Consider the following 24,186-nt stretch of genomic DNA (forward strand, 5'->3'; position numbering starts at 1 on the left):
TAATGTTTATTATAAACCATAAGAACAAATTATGAACATTGATTGTATAATACAAAAGTAAAGTCTGCACTAGTTCATATTGACAAATAAATGTTTTGAGTAAATTAGTTTTCGTATCTTTCAACCATTACATGTGAACTTCTTATAATGATGTTATGTACAAGTTTTTAGATCATAATATTTTTATGTTTATAATATCATTTAATTTCGTTCATTATTCTTTTGCTATAGATGTAGAAGAAGAAATACATGAAATCCGTTTGCTACTTCAATCTATTCAGGAGGAAAACACGTCTCTCAAAACCGAAAACAGATTACTTAAACAAGACATTCGGAAACTATATGGACTGATTTCAGTTGGTAAGGCCAAAAGAAAACCATACCAAGAAACCAGATAACTTATCAAACAAACAAAACAGTCAAAGACAGTATTGTCGATAACAATCTGGATGGGAGCAATGTGAAAATGACAAATGAGGAACCTATGTTGCCAGCGAGTCATTCAAGTAAGTATATCATTCATGTATACTATGATTTCGTTAATTCTTCGTGAAATTAACACGTTATGTTGGTTATTCGTCAATGAGACAAGCCATCGCCATTATAAATCTTTTTATAAAACGGTATTTCCATTTACAGGCAATTTGCCGACCCCACTACTGGTTGGCTGGAAGTCCCCATTTTCGTCGATTCGTCGTACTGAGGTCAGTACCATGGTTTTATGTTCTCTTTAAATAATTTTTTGTTTTAATTTTCCTATTGCACAATGAGACGTTACAACCTAATGTGAGTAACCAACACGACGAGTCGCTACATGTGATGCAAGATATGTTAACCTGTTCTGATCATTTGATATCAACCCGCGGTATTTGGTATTTTTTATGTTACTCAATTATTTTAAGATCTCTAATCGAGTTAATATCTTTATAGTTGTAATATAGGTCAACAAATCTCTGTCTGATGGTTGAAAGGAATATAGTACAGCTATTATAAATGAATTACTTTCATATAAATATGACCCCGATTCTTTGGATTTATGTATTTATACGTTAATGTTTCTTTCGACAAACATTTGAACACTCACTTTTTTTATTTTTTGCAGATGGGGATTATATACGTTCAATGCCAGCTAGTGAACCTCAAATAGTACAACTCTATCACGGGAACCTTCAATGCTCCGATTCAAGGTGTGTATGTCTTTGTCTGGACGATATATACGGCAAGTCGAGAACAAACATGGTTTGACGTCTTGGTTTATAATTATGTCTATTGCAGCACGGATGGTGTTTTGGACTACGACTCAGACTCGGGAACCATAGTCGTATCATTAAACCAAGGTGATAGCGTGTACATCCGTTTGTCTCATTAGGCCACCGCCGGAATTATAAGCAATAATTCTTTTCGTGCGAAAACGTCCTTTGGAGGATGGAAATTAAATTGCAACACTACAAATATATCCGTTTCATGGGCTTTTTTTTCTGCCGATTATTTGATTCATATTTGTACTGGTCCTTATTTTAGTATTTTTAAAGAGTCAAGGGATGTCTTTATTTTGATTTCTTATAAACAATACTTTTCTTTTTACTCATGCATATTGATAGCGTATGTTAAAGGCTTTTGACTGTTTTCGAAACACATATGTATATTCCATATAGTGAACAGGAATATTCGGAGTTCATCTAGACAGTAATGAGCTCTTCAAATTATATATTTCAGAGAACATGTGATTATTCCCCTACTATACCTCATTGAATTAGAAACACAAAGTTTATCATGGGTCGACTACCTTCTCCAAAACTATTAATACAAATAGCAATTTTTTTCTATTATTTGCTGTATCTGAAACTATCGGAATATAAGTATTGGTATTATGCTAAGTCGTTGGTGTACAGCAAACATATTGGTATATTGAAATTATTATACACTTTACGAAGATCTACAAACATTCTAAGCAGATGACTTGAGAGAAAGTATCATAATTGAGACCAATCTAAAAAATACAAATCAAAGGACGATAACTATTTCCCAGACCTTAATAATTAGACAAAACTGTATAAATTTATTCAAAATGTCAATCATAGATTATTAATTCTGCATTAATCACAAACAATCAGAAACAAACAAAATAAAAAAGGTAATGATAGTTCAAAGTTTAATTTCAGCTAATTAATAATAAATGTATTCTCAGAATTAGCATCCCTTAGTATTGGATTTAGTGTGAAAATGTCATTAGCTTTCTTGAAAAAAGTATAACCGAGTGCAATGCCAACATATTGGTATCTGCAACTTACAGGGCAATGTGAGCTTTTATAACTGGCTTTCAATGTTTTACTTCTTGAGTTACATGTGGTTTTAACAAAGACAGTTGCCGGAAACAAAACTTTACGACAAATGAGACGATTTAAATTTCCTTTTTCAACTTTTTTTTTCATTTGATAAATATTTTTTACAATGTAAAGTAAATAGGACAAACAACCATGCTAATTTAACTTTATATACATTGTCTCTATCATTAACTTGTTCTTAAACTTGTCAAATAGTAAAATATAATATTCAGTTTATTGGTGCTGTAATTCAGTTCAAATATAACATGTATTCTTTTCACCCATCAGAACTAAAATTCAAGAGTTATCCCTCTTATAATGACAACGAAATGCTCGTCGGCATATTGTAAAAGTTTCTTATTAGCTCTCAAAATATTATTTTGATTTTTCAATTATATTGTAAAATGAAAAGTATTTCTTCGTTGTGTAATAAGAAGGCGCATATTCCGTGTACTTTTTGTAGTATATATTAAAGAGCCTTTTGTAATCAATTTTCATTTTTATACTTTTACTTGTGTAATTTTGAAAATTGAAAGTCTTGCTACACCTACGATATTTATCCAATGAAAGTTAAAAGGTGAGTCTTTTTGTTTTTGAACTGTGAATTCAAATAAAGCAACATCACAACTGAAACTGATTTGGGGCAGACATATATATATATATATATATATATATATATATATATATATATATATATATATATATATATATATATATATATAAATTAAATTAAATTTCAAAATGCTCTTAAAGTCCAAATTGCGGTATTTTTCAAAATATTATGGAAGGACAGTCATATGAATTTAATTAGGGAGAGATTTTCACTATTAAAAACACTTTTACGTGTGCATCGAGCAATTTAATTTATGTCATCAAATGTAATGGGTGTAAAAAAGATAATATTGGACAAACAGGAAACACTTGAAGGAAAAGATTTACTGTTCATCGTCAACAAATCCGACATTAAGAAATTAGGATGATTAACGTAAGTGAACACCTGGGTTTATGCGCCTGCAACAAATCACCCAAATACTATGTTTTTCTATTTTATCAATGTGACGACCAATTCACCGAAGAAATATGAAAATTATTAAAGAAAATATGTTTATACAAAAGTACAAACCAAGCCTAAACAGATAAGACGTTACTTTTGTGAGGGTTACGTCCCTTTAATGTATTGTTACAAACTTATTATTGTGACGTTACGTTACTGTTAGTTACATTCATCCATGATTATCACAAAGATGTGAAACCGGTTGGAGAAAAATGTAGAGAATTAAAGGACTTTAAGAGCATTTTGAAATTTAATTAGGTCTTTCCACTTTTCTGTGGAAAGATCTATTGTTTTTCTTCTGATTATTTTTTTTTCTTCCGCCTAATTTTGTTCTTGCGATAAATATTTGTTTCGCAATATGTCGCTTAGATATTTGGTATATGATATCGAACAGTTTATGCGCTTTAGAAATTTACCCTGGGTAACCGAATACTTTTCTTTATAGGAGTTATCTCCCCAAACACCTTGTGTCCACGACTCCTTTGCAATTTTATAAAATTGCTCGTTATATCCTTCGCATGATTTGTCCAATTTCAACGGAAGCAATATGAACGCTCCATATGAGAGTTATTTCCCCTTTTGTATTTGAGATTTTGAAATGTATTTTAAACTGAAACACCATAAGTGATAGAGACCTAGGATCTTTTGATTTGAGGTCCTTGGTCAAAAAAATGAAAATTAGGTCAAGGTCAAAGGTCAAGGTAATATTCTAATTTTTGAATTAGGCTTATTTCCACTCATTTCCAGAAACCGTATAAGATATCGACAAATTATTTTGACTAAATTGTTAGTTGCGACATGTCGTAACTTAATAATTTTAGTTGAAAGTGTGCGTAGACAATGAATGGGAGTTTTTGCCCCTATCATATCTAAAATTATGTGTAAAGTGATATAACTTATTAACCATACATATTAGAGACCTAGGGTCTTTTGAGTTGAGATCCTCAGTTTGTGACCTTCAAATTGAGGTCAAGGTCATAGGTTAATTTGACGTCCTAGATTTTGACCTTTGCTTTAAATTCATATCTATACATCATAAAGCCATATGAACTGACATTTTAGACTGATTTTAATATTTTAATATCAAAATAGATATTAACTGGTGGAAAGACCTTCAATTGTTCTCTGAACAATTGGTTTTTAATTTTATTTATATTTCTTCTAGTGTGGACACAGAATTCAATTTTTAGTATATATATATACAACTCGTCTAAACATCAACCCAACAATGTTAGATCTGTAAATTTTCTTTCGCAAATTTTTGGTTCTTCCCTTTGGTACGCCGCTAGATTAACACTGACGAGGAAAGGTAACACATGGCCAGCGAAAGCTCTATATTTGTAGAGCCCAGGTGGTCGTGTGGTCTAGCGGGACGGCTACAGTGCAGGCGATTTGGTGTCACGATATCACAGTAGCATGGGTTCGAATCTCAGAGTTGTATATACATTATGTACACAGCCATGTATCACCATCATTGATGGCGATCCGATGGATACATCTGTTGTAGAGTTGTCACTGACTCAGACGTACTTATATATATACTTATTTTATTAACCAAATTGTTGTGCCTTAGATAGAGCAGTATAATCATTCATGATAAAAATAATTTTTGTGATTGATTATCAAATATAGTGAGAGAAAAAAAACGGAAGAACGAAAAAGATATATACATATACAGTACAATACAATACATTTAATTGTAGTTTCTGTATATCTCTATACCCCAAGGGTGACTGGGGAATAGAAATATGGTCACTTGGTCTTCTTCCGACCGGCAGTAAAACGCTTGCCGAAGTGGGGCGTCCGTTTGGCTGTGCGGTATGTATCAAGTTCGCATCCACGTCCGGTCAGATTGGGGACGTTAAATCCGATGCCTCGTGTAAGGAGAGTGCCACGCTCTTTGCACGTTAAGAACCCTTGCAACAACTCTTTGAGGGGTCCGTAGGTGGCCTGTTGCAAGGCAAAATTTCTGTCCTTATCCAATATACCCTCATTTTCCAGTGGCAGTCCAAATTTCCCCGACCATCTCAGATGGCCTCTATTAATTTATTTCAAGACCTACCTATAGTACTTATTGTGAACTTGTTCTCGTCCTGAATATGCATGAAATATTTGCCACTGGACGTTAAGCAACCAACAATCAATCAATCAATGTATATCTCTACTTTCGAAAAGGTGAGACAACACATATTCCAATTGTTAAACGATGATGACTGCTGTACCCATATTTTGACTATTTTATTTATTATGTCTGTTTATTCAAAGTGAGAGGGTTATCGCTATAAAACCAGGTTTAATCCACCATTTTTTACATTTGAAAATGCCTGTACCAAGTCAGGAATATGACAGTTCTTGTGCATTCGTTTATGATGTGTTTTGTTATTTGATTTTGCCATGTGACTATGGACTTTCCGATTAGATTTTCCTCTAAGTTCAGTATTTTTGTGGTTTTACTTTTTTCTGCACGGTTAAAAATCTCCAACACATTTCTGAGAGGTTCATAGGTGGCATGCTGCAAGGAAAAAGTCGGTCTCTATTCAATATACCTTTTTCTAGTGGCTTTTAAAATTTCTCAGACCTTTATCCCGATCGACCTCTATTACAGGATCTTAAGCAACTAATTGTATTAATTGTTAACTTGTTCTTGTCCTAAAGATGCATTGAATGTCTGCCACCAGACGTTAACCAACCAACAATCAATCGATCCATCTAGATTTGTGTATCGTATTTATATTTTTTTGTTACAAGATTCCGACTTACAAAGAAGCTATTGAAAAAGGATTTATTAATCCAGTGAATAATTAAATTGAACTCAACTCTGCACAACCTGTACAACCATGAGTTTGTTCTCCGTTATGAAATATTAATATTTCACAGATCTAACTAGCAAAGGATTTGTATGTAGATCGATAATGACACAGGAATGTCAGTATATAGATCAGGACCTATACAATGCCTTTTATAACTCAAGAATAGCTCATTCTTCCTGGACACATGGGTTTACCTAAAAAAAAATTATGTCGGCTGGTGCTGTTGGTGCTATCAGTAACATGTTTGTCTAACATTTGTCCTGGTCAACGATGTTTACATTTTAAAACATTGTTATTCGTTTAGGTGCTGTGAAAAAGAAAATTAACATGTCTAATCATAAATTAATTTGGTTATTGATGTCAAGGTGAGGGAAGAGACATTTACCAATCCGCCATGGTGTAATGCCTAATCATGATATATAATTCGCAAACGTGTGTGTCGAACAGAAACTTCTGATTCGTCGGGTATTTCGGTTCACTGTCTGTTATTGATGGAATATGCTGTGCTAAAAATTTAGTTTTGTGAAACTGCTTGTCTTCACTTTTTCGTCAACAGTAGAATATTGTCTGTTGTTTTCAACTTATGTTTCATAGTTTTTCTTGGTAATTTATCTTTTCTTTCAACATTAATAATATAATGTAAAAAAAAATCTTCCACAATGCTCTAATATTTATTCCGTGTTGGCGACTTTTAGATTTTTAATACTTTGACTAACATTCAATGTAGTGTACAGATATGGTTTTGATGTTCAAACTTGTACAATTAAAGATAATCCTTATTAATATAAAAACAAATTGAACTTGAAAAATGAAAAAACGCATTTTGTGTGTGTTTCCTTGACTTATGTTAAAATGAGGAATTGATTTCTTTTCAATGAAATATTTCTAGCACAATCTCATTAACTCCTCGTGAAAATTTGTGTAATCAGCTTATTCTAGTGAAGTTCTTAAATATTTTCCACTTCAAAGTATTTGATTACATTTCTGCATCTTTGAACATATTGTCCTTCTTGTCATTTAGTTAAAAGGAAATATTATATGCATTCTTTCCTAATTATTTTCTTGTGACAAAGGATATTGGTCTAGTAATGATTCGACTCCTTCATTGTGTCCAAACCCCAATTAGAATTATATCTACAAAGTAGTTTGTGTCAACTATAATTCAGGCAGTTTTTCTTTAACATATTCAAACTGTACACATTGATTTTTCAACATATTTGATTCCGCTCTCATGTTGTCTTTATGTAGAAAAGTATTGATGTGGCTGAATTTAAAAGAGGGTAGATACGACTGTGTAATTGAAAGCTTCAGCAGTTTCCTTAAAATATTGCTTACATTTTGCTTTTTAGGCCAAATTTGGATTTTCGTTTTTTTAGATTATCACGATTGATTTTTTTTATCAATTGTAATGAACGATTTTTTTAAAGAGAAAATAGAATTTATCTGCTTACATGTATCTTCATATTGAATCACCTGCTTACATTAGATACACTTATTACATATACGTGAATGACCTTAATGTAATTTATTACATAAAATTATTGAATACATATATAATTGAAAGACACAATTTTACATGTAATTTTACCTATTCCAATAATGCTGTCTTTTGATTGCACGAGACGAATGTTTTTTTTTTACATTTTTTTTATATATAAATGTGTTCTTAGGATTTTCATTTATATCCTGGTGTATTAGTCATGTGGGAATTTCATGTTCCGGGCATACTTTAAAATAAAATAAAACAACAACAAACATTTTTTGAAATTAGATTGAAATAAGAAAAAGAAAATTCTAATTTTTAATTGTTTTTGTACCCCTATTTGTGACATTTTGTATAATGGAAATTGATGCGACTGTCGTACAAGTGAGAGATTTCGCGCTATTAAACCAAGTTCAATCCACCATTTTTCTACATTTGAAAATGCCTTTACCAATTCAGGAATATGAGAGTTGTGGTTTTTTTCATTTGATTTTGCCATTTGATAAGGGACTTTCCGATTGAATTTTCCTTGGAGTTCAGTATTTTTGTGATTTAACTTTTTTTTAAATTAGGAGTGTTGCATTTATTATGTTATGACTACTGCAACAGTTTTTCATCTTAAAAATTTAAACTTATAAGCTTGAGAAAACATTTGTAAATATTTGAAAGTTTTATTCTTCATTCAAAATTTCAATTGGCCGGAAAGCTATTTAATGTGCATTTAATTGCAACAGTTTTTAAATTGCCGATCCCAATATCTTCCGTTGCGGAGTTTCAAGGTAGTAGAACAGATATTCTTGTTTTCGCATTTTGATATCCATCCGGTAATTATCCTTCCTGAAGTAAGGTAACGATAAACCCAAGTACAATCCCGTGAGGCATTCTGAAAAAAAAGTATGATATTGAAAGTGATTTCGAATGATTATGATTTGTATATTTAGATTTATATTACGCTGTCGGTTGTTTGATCTTAGTTTCAGCATGAAAAATACCCCAAATGTTTTCACAAGGAACTATTGACAATCGGCTCTTACTATTTATAATTTTAAATGTAAATGAAATTAATCAATAATCGCGTGACAACTTTATCAATACAGATATTTGATATCCTCTATCATATTTATTTGCAACTTTTTAGATTCGTTGACGATTTATATTTTGACATACGTGTCTATTATCTAAAAACATATTCTGACTTACAGATGTCATTATATTTTTATGGGTCGTCGTTTGGTTGCACCAACTTCTTGTGTTTACTTCTATATATATATGAACTTAATGTACTTACAGAACTATCCCAAACTTTTGTTGTTTGCGTTGCATATCCCATCTGGATATAATAAAAGACAGGATTTCTTCCATTGCATGAATGATGTATGATTTGTAACCTTGTAACACGAGGAGCTGGTCCTCCATTAGTTGCATGCCATAAAGACATCGAAAGAACAATAATTGCTACTAACTCCTACAAAAATATTGACCAATATCAGATGCAGTGTGAATCGTGCAATATTTACAAGAAGTATATATCACTGATCTTGTATAGATATTTGTGTAGGGGCCAGCTGAAGGACACCTCCGGGTGCGGTAATTTCTTGCTTCATTGTAGACCTGTTGGCGACCTTCTGATTTTGTCTGTTCTATGGTCGGGTTATTGTCTCTTTGACACATTCCCCATTTCCTTTCTCAATTCTAAGATTAACAAAAAGTATATAATGTTTGAACTGGTTAAGTTATCAATCTCTATTGGTTGTGACTTGCTATCTATTTCTCGCATGAAGGGACAGCATTTCTCGTATCATACTGCATGAGTATGATACGAAAAGGTTTTACTCAAAATGCATTCATTTGGGTTATCAAGCAGCATTGGGACGACATCTCAAGATTTCTATTGTCGCTTCCTTTGGTCTTTGCTGAATTTCAAAGATAACGACGGTATGAGTTTCATACTGGTATGTTTAAAAGATTAGATCAACGATTCGCGGATTTTTTTATTTTCCTCGACGAAAAGGTTTACCATAGACAAAATGGGTTGAACAACTCGTAAAATTTGATGTCGCTTTGTTTTAGTTTGTAACCTGGATTTGTTTTCTCTTAATGGATTGATGATTTTCGAACAGCGGTATACTACTGTTGCCTTTATTTCAATCTTAAATATTGGTTTTTTTATTGTAATAATATTGTTATATTGAGATAAAATAAATAGTCAGAGTTAAAATAAAGCGATATCCAATTCTCACTCGTTATGAAAAACATCTTTCAGTAAAGGAAATCGAATCTTTTCAAACAGGGATATGGTAATACATTATTAAAATATATTATAGCGCATATAATTTTGGATGTGTTTGGGGAATAAAGAGGTTATGTAGGTAGGATTAGACAAATAACTTGCTTCTACTGTATAAAGCATATCAACCGATCCTTTAACAAAAGTTACTGCAATCATCGTAAGTATTTATAGCGCGAACACTGCAATATTTAAAGTCCAATTTTCGTTAGTCATAGTTCATTAAAGTGTAAAATGAATCTCTTAGGAATTTTTCTACCTTGGGTTGTTCCTTTAACGTAAAATTAACGTTGCTGTTCTAACATGTTCGTCATTATTTTTCTTCCTCGATTTTGTAATGATTTCCTATACATGTAAGAGTATTTTGTGTATCTTAAATCGTCCAATTGTTCAATTATTCCAAGGATTTATAGACCAAAAATATACTTGATCATTTAGTGACTTTCTTAACCAGGGAAAGTTTCATACAGCCACGGAAAAAAACCTACTGAAGTTTCCCGCGAGCGTAGAGCCGTGAACTGCATAATAATAGCAACAGTTTAAAAACAAGAACTATCTTTAAAAACGATATCCGACGTATTTAAATTTGAGTATATGTTTAAAACTATCATTTCGATAACCTTTAGAAACACAAAGATACCATTTAAATAACGTTTTCTCTGTTTGTGTTCAGTATTCTCGTATCTTTCTGTTTACATTCACCAAAACCCCGCGGAAATCTCACATGCGTAGGTGCGTTCTAAACGTAATGTACGTTCGTACAACAAAGTTTACATTAAAAATTATATAATTGTCCCGAAAAAACAGCTGTCACGGATGCAAAGAGCTATTGGAGAAACAATTATTTTAATAAAAATATAAATCTTTGTAAGATCTAGTTCAAATATTTATAGTTTTTTACTTGCTTTCCATCACGATATAATTAACGAGACTTTTTTTCAAACACAACCAAATCACCCACCATGACAACATTTTGTCCAATCACAGAAAGGATTTTCGAGCATGCGTATTCTGTTGCAATAGTTAAGCGTCCTTAAGTTCAAAGGGCACACACCGAAACTATACCGACTACGTCGGAAAAATAACGTATTCAGATGGCGTTGTATATATAGACTTTGGTAAGAACATCATTATCTAAACATTTTTCCATAATATATTAATGACATATATTGAAGACATGTATGCATTAAATCATGACTATATGATATTATCACGCTCGTTAAAATAAAATAAAATACGTTACCAAGTTGAAAGCATTCATATTTTAAATTTCCTGAAATGAAATTTGTAAACATTAAAGATTGAAAGATAAATATTACTTGAATTTAAAAGCGTACAAAAGTTAGATAACCACGAACTATATTTCTTTATTTAAATATGTTTTGTAAAACAGTAATGCATTGTGAATTTGTGGTTTTTTTTTTTTATGTTGTGTGCATGGTCACGTACAGATTCTTGAAAAAATGTGAATTTGTCTCATCCAGAGGTCTGTTTGTTTAAACAGAAACCCTGGAGCTATTTGTTTTAAAAACTTGACTAGATAGTTAAAGTATATTTTTAACCTGTAGTTAAACAAACATACAGCCGTTTTTTGTAATCAACCCACGAATATACATGAGCTATTTATAATGAATTTAACCAAAAAAATGTTTGCTTGTAAAACCAAATTACTGATAAGTACTATTATCTACATCAGTAACACATTTAAAGCAAGTTCGCCTTCGTCAACCATGCCTAGGTCATCCAGTTATAGATTGAAAACTATCCCAATTACTCAGAGTGAGGTTAGCAAGGGTGAATACTGTGTTTACAAAAGACCTATAAAAAGACATATGTTCACAATATAAAGATCACTAGTATTGAGTAATGGAAAATAAAATGATTTTTTATTCTTTCGTATTGAGATAAGTTTAGAGAGGGTAGATATTTTGTGATGTCTTTTCATTTAAAAAATTCTACCCCTCCTGCTCATAAAATGTCCGTTAGTATAAATAAATAAAAGTTGAAAATTTAGTACACAAAATAAAAGAGTTTAATGGATATACAAATATATATATGCAGTATTATATCTGAAAAAACTACAAAATGGAAAGCCAATTATAATACATAACAATGTGATATATAACATGTATGTAATGAACTGCTATGTAATTCTCACTTCTTAAAAGCTACTTAAAAGAGAGTTTAAATGATCATAGAAAAGTATGCAATATGAGATTATTCATTCACTAGGTGTAAATACATGCTTCGTGTTTCTACGTGACATGATTTATACCATGGTATTAAAATGATCCCGTTTGGTAAATTAAGAAATAATTAAGAAAATCAGGTTCAAACCCCAAAAGGTTCTTTCAGTTGTTCTGAGATGAATCTGGCTATTTGTCTGGCCATTTTGTTCCTTTAGCTCCTAATATTTCATCATATAAATGCGTTCGATGATTTCAAGTTTCGGTTGGAGCGCCCTTAGGGCAAATATTTTCGTATATAGATATAGTATATTAAGCCATTTTTGGGTCTTTTTTTATCATAAAACTCCTAACATCTAAAACAAAACATTAAAAGTATTATTCTTTTTATGTATATGACAATTACAAATGCGCATCTGGTGCAGAAAAATTGGTACCGTTAATGTTATTACTACCACTGGGTCGATGCCTCTGCTGGTGGACTGTTAGTCCCCGAGGGTATCACCAGCCCAGTAGCCAGTACTCCGGTACTGGCATGAAAATACGAATTTTTTGTGTTATTAAATTTACTGTTACAAAATGTTAAAAAATATCATAAATTAAGGAATGTATCTCCCTCATGCAAAGCTCTAATTCCTTTCACGGATTTCACTCTACTTTTTTGGAACTTTTGGATTATAGCTCTACATCTTTTATATAAGCTTTGGATTTTACATATTTTGGCCACGAGCATCACTGAAGAGACATTTTTTGTCGAAATGCGCATATGGTGCAGAAAATTGGTACCGTTAATGTTATTACAATAGGTTTTCCTCCTTAAAATAACAAGCTTGGGGAAACATTTGTAGGTAGTTGAAAGTGATATTAAAGCTTTGTGTATATTATTATTTTGACGAAAGTTTTATCCTTCATCCAACATTTTCTTCGGAAGGATTTTGTTTTTAATTTAGTGTACATTGTAACAGTCTTGAAACTGTTGATCTCATACATTTCCATTGTAAAAAGTTAATTGCGGTTTAACCATATTCAACTGTTAGAATACGTCTGTATGCAATTAGATCTTTTCAGTAATAGAATATATAATGACAAATATTTGTTTTTAATATGTCTACATGTGATCAGAATGGAGTCGTTTAAAATGATGCCCTGTGAAGAGAAAAATTCAACTCCTTAAACGGGTCCGTATGTAGTCTGTTGTTAGTGGCAGCCAATATTTTCCTTACTTTCTTCCAACCGAACCAATTTACAAAAGCAAAACAATTCTTAATTAGTTTTCGTCATATTTATTAATGAAATATTTGCCAATGGGCGAAATGAATAAATTAACATTGAAATAAAACATTCTTTTATTGTACAAAAACTTACCACTTTTTGAGTCCACTTAAAACAATCAACAAGCTGTTGATACATCTGGTTCATTATTTTGATTTACAAATGTTCGAAGTAGATAGGGATCATATTTCGTACTTAGATCAGATGTTCAATAACACGTTGAAAATCAATACGTCGTTTAAAACTACATTTCAAAACAAACTTTTATATTTATTATCCATGAAGTTCTTTGGATACTATACGCATATGCAAATCAGACAAATAAAATATTTAATATGAACATCACTTTTTGACATATTTCAATGTTGTTTTTTTATTGTTTCAAAAAGTACATTGGTCACCTGGTCTCACTAAATCAATCATCACCGTTGAAGATAAATGTGTTCTGATTTGTAAAGGTACGGAATTACCGTCTATCTTCTAAAATTGGCAAGGAATAAAATGTTATAGTTCATCGCCAAATCTATTTCTTTTAAAAATTGTAAATCTATCCGCGCTATATTGAAATACTCAAAGTTTAGACACACAAACTCTGGTAGTTTTAAACCTTCCACTTGTAATACAGATATTAAACATGTTATAGAAATACATAATACAATGACGACATATCTGACGAGAGTTTTATTGCATTAGCTACCAATTTGACACAAAAAAGAATCACAGTTAGCTTTTGTGCAAAAAATTATAAACGCGGAATAAAGAGATAACAATTCAACGGTTGCCTCAATTTCTTTGAAAGTCGTCGGAATAAACTTTAAAAAAACAACCCATTCAAATTCTTATTCCTGCCACTTTAGTTTGAGATTGGTGCGCATTTATTCATCATGTGGTGTTATGCTGTGGTCAGGATGTTTATTCATTCAATAGAAAAGTGAACAAGATAGAGACATAGACTAGGGAGAACCAGTTTGTTGACTGACCCGACCCACAAATAAGCGTTCGTATGCAGGTAGAATGATAATTTACATACATTTGTGATTTATAACAAGCAGTCAAACAGACAATCTGACAGCTGAGTTTAACAGGATCTGTAGAATTTATAGTTTATTCTTTGAAAGGTTATACAATCTCCAATGGTGTCTTTGATAAGGACAAATTTATATGTTCCATTCTGGCATCAAAATAAAACCGCTCAAACCAAATTCTATTGATAAAAGTAGTATTTGAGAAAACGATGACTATATGAACACAATTTTTTATGAGTTTGGTCATTGTAGAAGGTTATTCAGTGACTTAAAAATGCTAACGTATATGTCATGTTGTCTTTTGTGGAGAATTGTCTCATTATCAATGGTGAAAATATCACATCTTCTTATCTTTATAGAGACATATTCACCATATACAAAGGGGAGAACGTAATATATTTTAATATACATATTTTATAATATCCAGCTATTATATGCTATGTAATAAGCAAAATCAAGAATCCAGCTATATAAAACTATGTAATAAACCAAATCAAAGGCATACTGAAACAAAAACAAGACAACATATGATTATGCTTTAACTTTAATAAAACAAATATTAAAACGAAGAGTATTGCAGTTATGATAAACATTTCAACTGCAATTGCATTGAGTGTGTATGCAAATGTAATATCTTTGGTTAGCTTGCTTGCTAGCTTAATCGTGAAGTAATTAAAAGGTAAGGCAAACTATCCTCCTTTAAGAGTAGACTAATCCGACAAACAATCAATCTACCTGTCTGTTGAACTAGGCTTCTTCGAAAGGAGGGTATTATACCTACCTTATAATGACTTCACGGTTTAGCTTACAAGCAAGCTAACCAAATATATTACATTTGCCTAAAAAAACTCAATGATATCGACTGTAAACATTTCAACTCACAAGCTTGTAGGAATATTTGTAAGTTACTTGAAAGTGATATAGAAGTTTAGTCTATATCGATTATTATAAACAGTATTGATATTTTTCATTCTAAATTCTTATTTTCAGTAAAGGTATTTGAAAATTGTATTTGAATTAAGTGTTAATTGCAACAGCTTTGAAACTGCTGATCCCTAAAACGTCCATTGGAAAGTTTAAGGGTAGCAGTACAGACATTCTTTTTTTCGCATTTATATCTCCATCCAGTAATGGTTCTTCCCGAGGTGTACCTTTCAACTTCAGTACAATCCCTTCTAGCGTCCTAAAAAATAAATATATTATCAAAGGATGATAATAATTTTGACTAGAATTGATGTAAAACTGTCAGTTGTTTTGATCTTTTATTGGGTTCAAGCATAAAAAATACCAGAAGCTATTACTCAAAGAAGCGCTGAGCATCAGCTTCTGCAAAGGCTTTTATTTATGCAAAATGAACTTAATCAAATAGTATGTGTATGTTTTAAAAACAATTTGCTACCTTTAAAAACTTGGAAACAAAAAGATCAGATAACATTATCAATACGGTCAAGAATTAATTAAAAGATGATTAAAAGGACAGATTTTTTAAAACAGGACTAATATCCGTGCTATGCTGGCAGTAACTGATATTAGATCATGTCAGTTATTTATATCATAAAAATATTGTTCCTTATCAGTAAGTAATGTGTACAATCATAGTACAGTCGCTAGTTTTAGAGCGAACTAATGTATGGTTTCACAATAACAGATTACTTATATTCTTTTATAGATATAGGAAGATGTGTAATTATGAGTGTCAATGAGACAACTCTCCATCCAAATAACAATTTATAAAAGGAAACCATTATAGGTCAAGGTACGGCCTTCAACACGGAGCCTTGGCTCACACCGAATGACAAGCTATAAAGGGCCCCAAAATTACTAGTGTAAAAACACTCAAACAGGACCACCAACGGTCTAATTTATATAAAACGAGAAACGAGAAACTCGTATAAATTACATAAACAAACGACAACTACTGTACCTCAGAGTCCTGACTTGCAGCGGGATTAAACGTTTTAATTGTACCAAACCTTCTCCCTTTTTCTGAATCAATAGTATAACATCACAACATAGAAAAAACACACGATAACATATCAGTTGGAAGGCTTTACTCAATCAAAGAACGTAAATTAACACATAATGAAAGAATAAACATACGTAAACTACAGTGTGAGCATTTGTTTATATGTTCTTTTGTCTTTATTACCTCAATCGTATGTTGCTCATTATTTATAGTTTTTTATCATATACTTAGCATTAATATAATAGCTTTTGCATATGTGTAATGGGCGGAAGTGCACAAGCCATATCTTCCCACCCGGGCTGATAACCCATAGCAAGTGCCTCTCGTGCAAAAAAAACCATATCAGTGCCTCTCGTGCAAGTTACTTCCGATGTTTCCGGTATCGGTTGTTTACTTTTCCATTGTGACGTCAGATGTTTTTTTATGACGACGTCAAAATTTACGGGAACTTTTGTGGGGATAGTTTAATACTTGCTAACAAATGCCATTGACAATTATGAATCATTTTATAGTACAACAAACATGGATTAGTAATGATCGTAAAACTCTTCCAAATTTTCAATGTTTCAAAATGCCTCTATAGGATATGTTACCATAAATATATAAGGAGTTAATGATGCTGTTGGACAACTATAGTATATTTGATTCATAATTTTAATTTTCTTAATAAAGTGTTTGACTGTTTTAGTTATTGCATTAGTTTATTTGCCTTACATAAAACTATTGTCGGAAGTATATGATAAAGCGATTAATACATGGCTTTTCCATATCAGCCTGGGTATCATCCCTCGACCAATATCAGCACCTCGACTCCGTCTCGGGCTGATATGGGGATCTCGGGATGATACCCAGGCTGATATGGAAAAGGCCATGTATTAATCTCTATATCATTGTTGTCTCTTTGACGTTTATCAATCTCTTCTTTTGTTTACTTATATTTATTATTAATATTTATATCTATTTTTACTTCATGTACTTACAGAACCATCCCAAGATACTATAATAGACGTTGCATATCCCATCTGGATATAATAAAAGACAGGCTTCCTTCCATTGCATGAATGACTTGTAATTTCTAATCTTGTAACACGAGGAGCTGGTCCTCCTTCAGCAGCATGCCATAAAGACACCGACAGAATAAGAATCGCTACTAATTCCTACAAAAAAGTTGACCAATATCAGATACAGTTTGAATCGTGCAATATTAACAAAAACTATCAATGGTTGAACTTGTTAAGTTATAAATATATATCATTTTTAAAGTCAAATAGCATCAATTCACAGGTGCAAGACGAGATTTGTTTTATATAACAGTAGGAAATGCTTCACACGTCTTTTTAATATGTGACAACGTAACAACATGTGGTTATACAGTACTAATACTATATTTTATGTAGACTTCGTCTCAAATTTAGTCCAACCATGTTTAGTTACGCAAATTTGAGTTAATTTTTTGTTCTTCCCTCATCGTGGTTCGTACCTCTGCATCTAATAAATCATGGCAACACCGCCTGAACTGTGTTCATCGGGCAATTAAATGGGAATTGGGAATGGTCCTGTTAAGGACGTCAATAAAACTCGTTAATTATAGCTTAAAGGAATTTTCCCGACAAAGCTATATTTTCGCTGAAAGAGGAGAGAAAGATACCAGAGTAGCATTCAAACTCATAGATCGAAAATGTGCTGAAAGTTAGAAAACTTATAGAAATATTAAGTACACAATTTATTTATATTTTTTAATCGGGAATTTACCTAAGTTCCATATTTTTTTCCGAGAATACCTCGCGACTAGAACAAATACAAGGGATCTGACTACTTGAGAAAATAACTTTGATACTTTACCAGGTTAAAAGTTAAAGGCAACTGACAAGTGGTCTTCAAAAAGTCGCAATGTACCCTTGGACAAGAGGCGCTTTAAATGACTTCATCTTGACAATGTTGATAAAGATAGTCATGGTTTTACAACTTGCCACCATGCGGAGACTTTTATCGCCCGTGTAGCTTTATGAATCAATGATAATAATGATCACAATTTAAAAAAAAAACACAGGTTGTTCATTGGACTTTGGTAAGAAAACACTAAAGTTTCAATATATTTTTCAATAAAACATGGACGATATATATTGAAGACATATAGGTATTAAATCATAATGACGATATTTTGATGATGTGAATTTTGTCACTTTCTAGAAGAAAAAAAATTACTTACCAAGTTAATAAAAATCATCTTTTTAATGAACCTGAAATAAAATTTTAAAACATTTAAGAATTAAAGATAAATACCACTCTAATTTTAAAACTTACAAAATTAAATCATTGCGAAAAGATGGATTTGTTTTTGTTTAAAAAAAACATATTGAGTTCAAAAATAATTTAAAGAAAACAGTAATCATATTGACTTTTTTGTACGTGTATGTCAGGAGCGGATATTCATGATTTTCCTATGAAAAAAGACCCTCCTTGTCCACCAGAAATCCGACGTTTTTTTTTTAATGTTGACTGTATGCTAATGGCGACTGTTTGTGTTTGCAAAAAAAAAATTCCGCTGTTTAAACAAAAAACATAGCGCTATTTTATCTTTTTTGGAAAACTTGTCAATTCAATTAAAGTCATTATGCAGTTTATATGTGGGTAACGTAAACGCCAGTCAAGCCACATATATACAGTAGCTACTTTAAATATAATAAGTTAATACAATATAAAATTAGCAAAGTTTGCTTGTAAAACAAAATTTCTAATTAAAACTGTAAACATAAAGACATAAAGACAATACTGTACCTTGCTTCTGAGATTTACCGAAATGTATTGAATATGCCTCGGTTAAATAATTTTATAGAAAATTTACTGTATTTCAAGTTTTTATACTACGCAAGGAAACCACAAAATCCTGTTTTTGTTTTTGTTTCTTTCTTGTTTTAATCTACTTCACATGTAACATTATTCAATTATTATAGTCGAACCAGGTAAAAACTAATCCTACTAATGTTGTGGTAAGACATAATGTCACGGTAGGTATACTGTTCGGCTCGGATCGTGTTTTATCGAGGGATTTCATTGTCCTCTTTTTTTCACTTTCATGTAAGACGTTAACAGATTTTTGAGCTAAACATATCAAGTAAGATAAAATAAAACGATGTTATCAACCCTATATAAATAAGATGTTTGAGTGCCAATGCAAAAACTCTTCATCTAAGTCACAATGTATAAAATGTTATGGTTATTTGTCAAAGTACGACCTTCAACACGGAGGCTCATACCAAATATCACTATAAAATGTCCCATTTATTAGTGGAAATCAATTAAAACAGAAAAACCGAATGTTACAGAAGTAAAAAAAAAAACGTCATCATACAAAAAAAATTACAAAAGAGGAACGTCAAAAATAGTGAAACGAGAAAAAGCACAAAATAAGTAATAATTACAGAAATACATTAAAAATTTTGTCAACATGTCGGGAAAGTACGACTTGATAATATTTGCAGTTACTAAAAGTTAGTTAAAATCTAACTACAATTAACAATAAAAAAAACTATTCACCAGACACTTAAAAACATCCCCAGGTATTTGGTGTTTTAACGGTATGGACACGCAAAGAAGACATGTATTGTGCAATGCCAAAAATATAAGTATCAACAGGCAGTAGGATCGTTATCACGATAACAAATATGTTTCATATGATATATAGTTAAAGCAATTTCTAAAAAGAAAGTTAACTTGTATTTGAATTTACACATCCCCCAAACCATTCGAAAAGAATACAAATTTAGTTGCTGACAATAAGATCGATGCAAATATAAACAATATTCATAGATTTCAATACGACATTAATAAGATAACATTAAGATTATTTACCGGGTTTGTAATAACATGAGTAACATGACATTTGCCACACGAATAGCAGAATCCGCTTACCATCTCTGTGCACCCGAGATCAACCCCCGTTTTTGTGGGTTTTGTGGTTCCTAGACTTTATAGTTTTCTATGTTGTGTATTGTATTCTGTTATTTGTCTGTTTGTCTTTTTCTTTTTTGGCCATGGCGTTGTAAGTTTATTTTCGATCTCTGGTATCTTTCGGCCCCCTTTTACTAATAACTAGTACTGTGTTTAAAGGTTCGATGAGTGAACACGGTTCACCTAGTGATTTTCGCGCTTTTGTACGATAGATACAGCAAATTTGTATATTCAAATATTTGTACTTACGAAAGTATTAAGAAAATACTTTATATAATTTATGGGAACGAAATTTCTGACTTAATAATTTATCAGTGATACATTGATTACGTTCGTTATCAAATATAACATCACTACTTACACGGGTATTACGAGCCAGTTTGGATATATAAACACCGTATTATGGATCCAAAGAATTATCGCCGTCACAAAAAGGAAAAATGGCAATAGGGAATGTCGTAAATTTTAGTATGGACAACTACTGATGTTTATACTTGATTCATTTAAGGTTTATGTACCCTTCTGTAGCCATTTTTGTACGAACTTTTCAAACTTCAATTGTTTCAAAACTACAGATATAATGAATAATAGAGATAGGCCATTTTGTACATATTCCAAGGGGAAACTTGATGCAAAGCATTATTTTTTACTGTTCCATTGCATTTAATAGAAAAAGAGGACTTTGTGGCAAATAAATCAAGATTTTTATAGAAAATCCACAACCTTTATCCTTGTACTCTCATATTTGGCAATTTGATGACTGATAGATATAGGATTATTGCATGCAGTGCTAGCATTGATTTCCTTAAAACAAGTTTATAAATGTAGTTATTGGTTAAGACAAGTATAAATATGGCAAAAATCAAGTACACCTTTTAGGGTGCGCTCGACTTTAGTGACTCAGCACGAGGTGTTTTGGAATTTACAGGTTACTTAGAACTTTTTGTAAAAAATAAACACTAGCACATCATAGAAAATCAAGTGAGTAATTTTTGTTTCAAATTTTATAACAAAAATCTCTGTATTAAAGGCTGTGGATTTTCTATAAAAATCTTGATTTATTTGGCACAAAGTCCTCTTTTTCTATCAAATGCAATGAAACAGTAAAATATAATGCTTTGCATCAAGTTTCCCCTTGGAACATGTACTAAATGGCCTATCTCTATTATTTATTATATCTTTAGTTTTGATACAATTGAGGTTTGACAAATTCGTACAAAAATGGCTACAGAAGGGTACATAAACCTTAAGAATGTACTTACATAAAATTTAAAAAATCGAGAATTTCAAATTGATAATATCATTTGTAAGAGAGTTAAGGTACAAACTAAGCTTAAAATATTGAAAGGGTTTGGTGCTCCTTTTCGAGATATTTCAATTGAAAAATAATGGCGGTAAACGGATGACTCCGATTTTTTTCTTATATTTACATTGGTAATATATGGGATTCAAATGATATAAAAAAAAACCTGCTAAAATTTTGGTAAATGGCCTTTTACGGGTTATTGAAATTTAATATGAAAAGAAAAATATATTGAAAGGAAACAAATGAATGAATACGAACATCTGACACAAATTCCTAAACCTCACCTAAGTACACCCCTAACGTTTACTTCAGCATCAAAATACCTTATTATAAAATATAGACAAAGCCTTTTCAATACACATACATTGATAAAAAAAACGAGATGCAAACATCGAATCTAAATTATAATTATCATAAGATTGACTTTGATATTCATACGTTTTCAGCCATTACAAAGAAAATATTATTGCTATATAAGGGACATATTGAAAACATAATCCATGTAAATGCGTTTGGTGTTTTTCGATTAACTTCCAGTGAATAAAAAAGTAGTTAAGATGTTGTCTATTGGAGAATTAACGTTTGAAAAAAAAACCGAATAGGTTCGTACTTAAAAAAGAAAGCATGTGAATTAAACGAGTTTTGCACATTTCATAATAGAGTTCATAATGAATATATATTTCATATTAATTTTACCTTTTTAAACACTTGAAGTACATTAACTGGAGATGTCGTTACATTTCTTGTTCTTCTAACTACACGAAAAAACGGGCAAATAATTGATCATTTTGTCATTAATGTTTAATTATATGTTCTCATTTACTTGAAACACACCATTGATATACAATGAACAAAGGAAGGACTGAAAGAGTATAGTTCCGTTTTTCACTTTACTGGCCAGACTAAGCATCTTTTCTTAGTAATCAAATTACTACTTGTATCAAACGATTGACCAATTAGTTAGTTGGTTTTTAATGCCACTTTCAGCACTATTGACTCGTTTTGGCATGTAATTTCTCCTTATTTTGTAATTGTGTATCGTCAATAACAAGCAGAAACGACACTGCGGGTACGGGATTTTCTCGCTGTATTGAATACCCATCTGTGGCTTGCGGCTGTTCTTTTGTCGGGTTGTTGTCTTTTTAACACATACCATATTTCTGTGCTCTATTTTAGAATTGATAATTATTTTTGTTTTCCTATTTATTTAAATCGATTTTTTTCTAATTGACATATTATATAACTGTTCCGGCGACAAAAATAAGAATGCGACTATTTTTGTTTATAAATATATAGCAATAAACGTGAATGCCGCAACTATAACGCGTTTTTTTTCATGTTGAAAAACAATTTGATTAAAGCATTAAGTTATTGAAAGAAAATATTATATAAATCATAAACACTTTTCATTGCAACAATGTCATAATATGGATTCCGCGTTTCGCGACTATCAGTGTATCAGTACTTTCGCTAACATTCATTGACTTGTGGTAAGATAAATTACATAAATGCAATTGCAAAATGAATAGTAGATTTTCATTCTGTAGGGTCTTGTCTTAATGAAATAAAAAATGCGAAAACTCTTCTTGTGTACATGTTATCTTGTGTTGTGTCAAAAATATTAACTTCAAAGCTGAGTAATTTTTATAAAATAGTTCTAGCAAAATCGCATAAAATTCCTCGTGTAAATTTGTAAAACCAGCATACACTAAAGAGTTTTAGAAATATTTGTCACTTGAATTCGAAGTATTTGATTCAACGTCTAATTCGTGTATCAGCTTCAACTACCGAAAATCTTTTCTTTCTAAGTATTTGGTTAAAAGGCAATAGTTTATGCGTTCATCCTAATTGTGTTTTTACTAATTTGGACCTTAACATACTAACCGCTCATTTCATCTACTCCCTTGATTGTGTCGAATAAAGGCAACAGTAGTATACCGCTGTTCAAACTTATAAATCCATGGACAAAAAACAAAATCGGGGTAACAAACTAAAACTGAGGGAAACGCATTAGATATAAGAGGATAACAACGACACAACACTGCAATGTAACACACACAGAAACGGACCAAGCATCAGACAAAATCCCACGAAAAAACAAATATAACATCAAAACCAAATACATGAATTGGAGATAGACAAGTACCGTGACACGTCTTATCGCAATGTGAATTTACACTCAAAATTAAGAGAAAACAAACGAAGCAACGTTAAATGTAACACATACAGAAACGAACTATAATACAACAATGGCCATATTCCTGACTTTGTACAGGACATTTTTAAAGAAAAAAATGGCGGGTTGAACCTGGTTTTGTGGCATGCCAAACCTCCCCTTTTATAGCCATGTGAAATATAACATTAAAAGGACAACTCAACACCACAGGACTACAATATAAATAAATTGGAGAATACAATTGACAAAGAAACACACGAACAGCCAACAAAAGGCAACAAGTTGAAAATTTTAATACGTCAGAAGTGCATTTTATCCACACAAGATCCACCAGTGACGCCCAGAT

At 31.5% G+C, this 24,186-nt stretch overlaps 1 protein-coding gene and 1 long non-coding RNA gene across 2 annotated transcripts; both read right to left on the reverse strand.

Annotated features, from left to right (window-relative positions):
- Positions 1-8,322: 8,322 nt before the first annotated feature.
- LOC139482668 (uncharacterized) lies at positions 8,323-13,592 on the reverse strand. Its single transcript, XR_011654907.1, has 4 exons — positions 13,510-13,592; positions 11,202-11,231; positions 8,960-9,136; positions 8,323-8,554 (listed from the first exon to the last, which is right to left on the reverse strand). It is a non-coding gene; the product is annotated as an uncharacterized lncRNA (long non-coding RNA).
- A 1,380-nt stretch (positions 13,593-14,972) lies between these two features.
- On the reverse strand, positions 14,973-19,265 carry LOC139482669 (uncharacterized). The gene is made up of 4 exons (XM_071266678.1): positions 19,186-19,265; positions 18,617-18,647; positions 17,388-17,564; positions 14,973-15,624 (listed from the first exon to the last, which is right to left on the reverse strand). Exons 2-4 carry the CDS (start codon positions 18,632-18,634, stop codon positions 15,466-15,468), a joined length of 354 nt encoding a protein of 117 aa, XP_071122779.1. The 5' UTR covers positions 18,635-18,647; positions 19,186-19,265; the 3' UTR covers positions 14,973-15,465.
- Between the last annotated feature and the right edge of the window lie 4,921 nt (positions 19,266-24,186).

This window comes from Mytilus edulis, chromosome 7 (assembly GCF_963676685.1).
Source record: "Mytilus edulis chromosome 7, xbMytEdul2.2, whole genome shotgun sequence".
In the NCBI taxonomy this organism is placed as follows: Eukaryota; Metazoa; Mollusca; class Bivalvia; order Mytilida; family Mytilidae; genus Mytilus; species Mytilus edulis.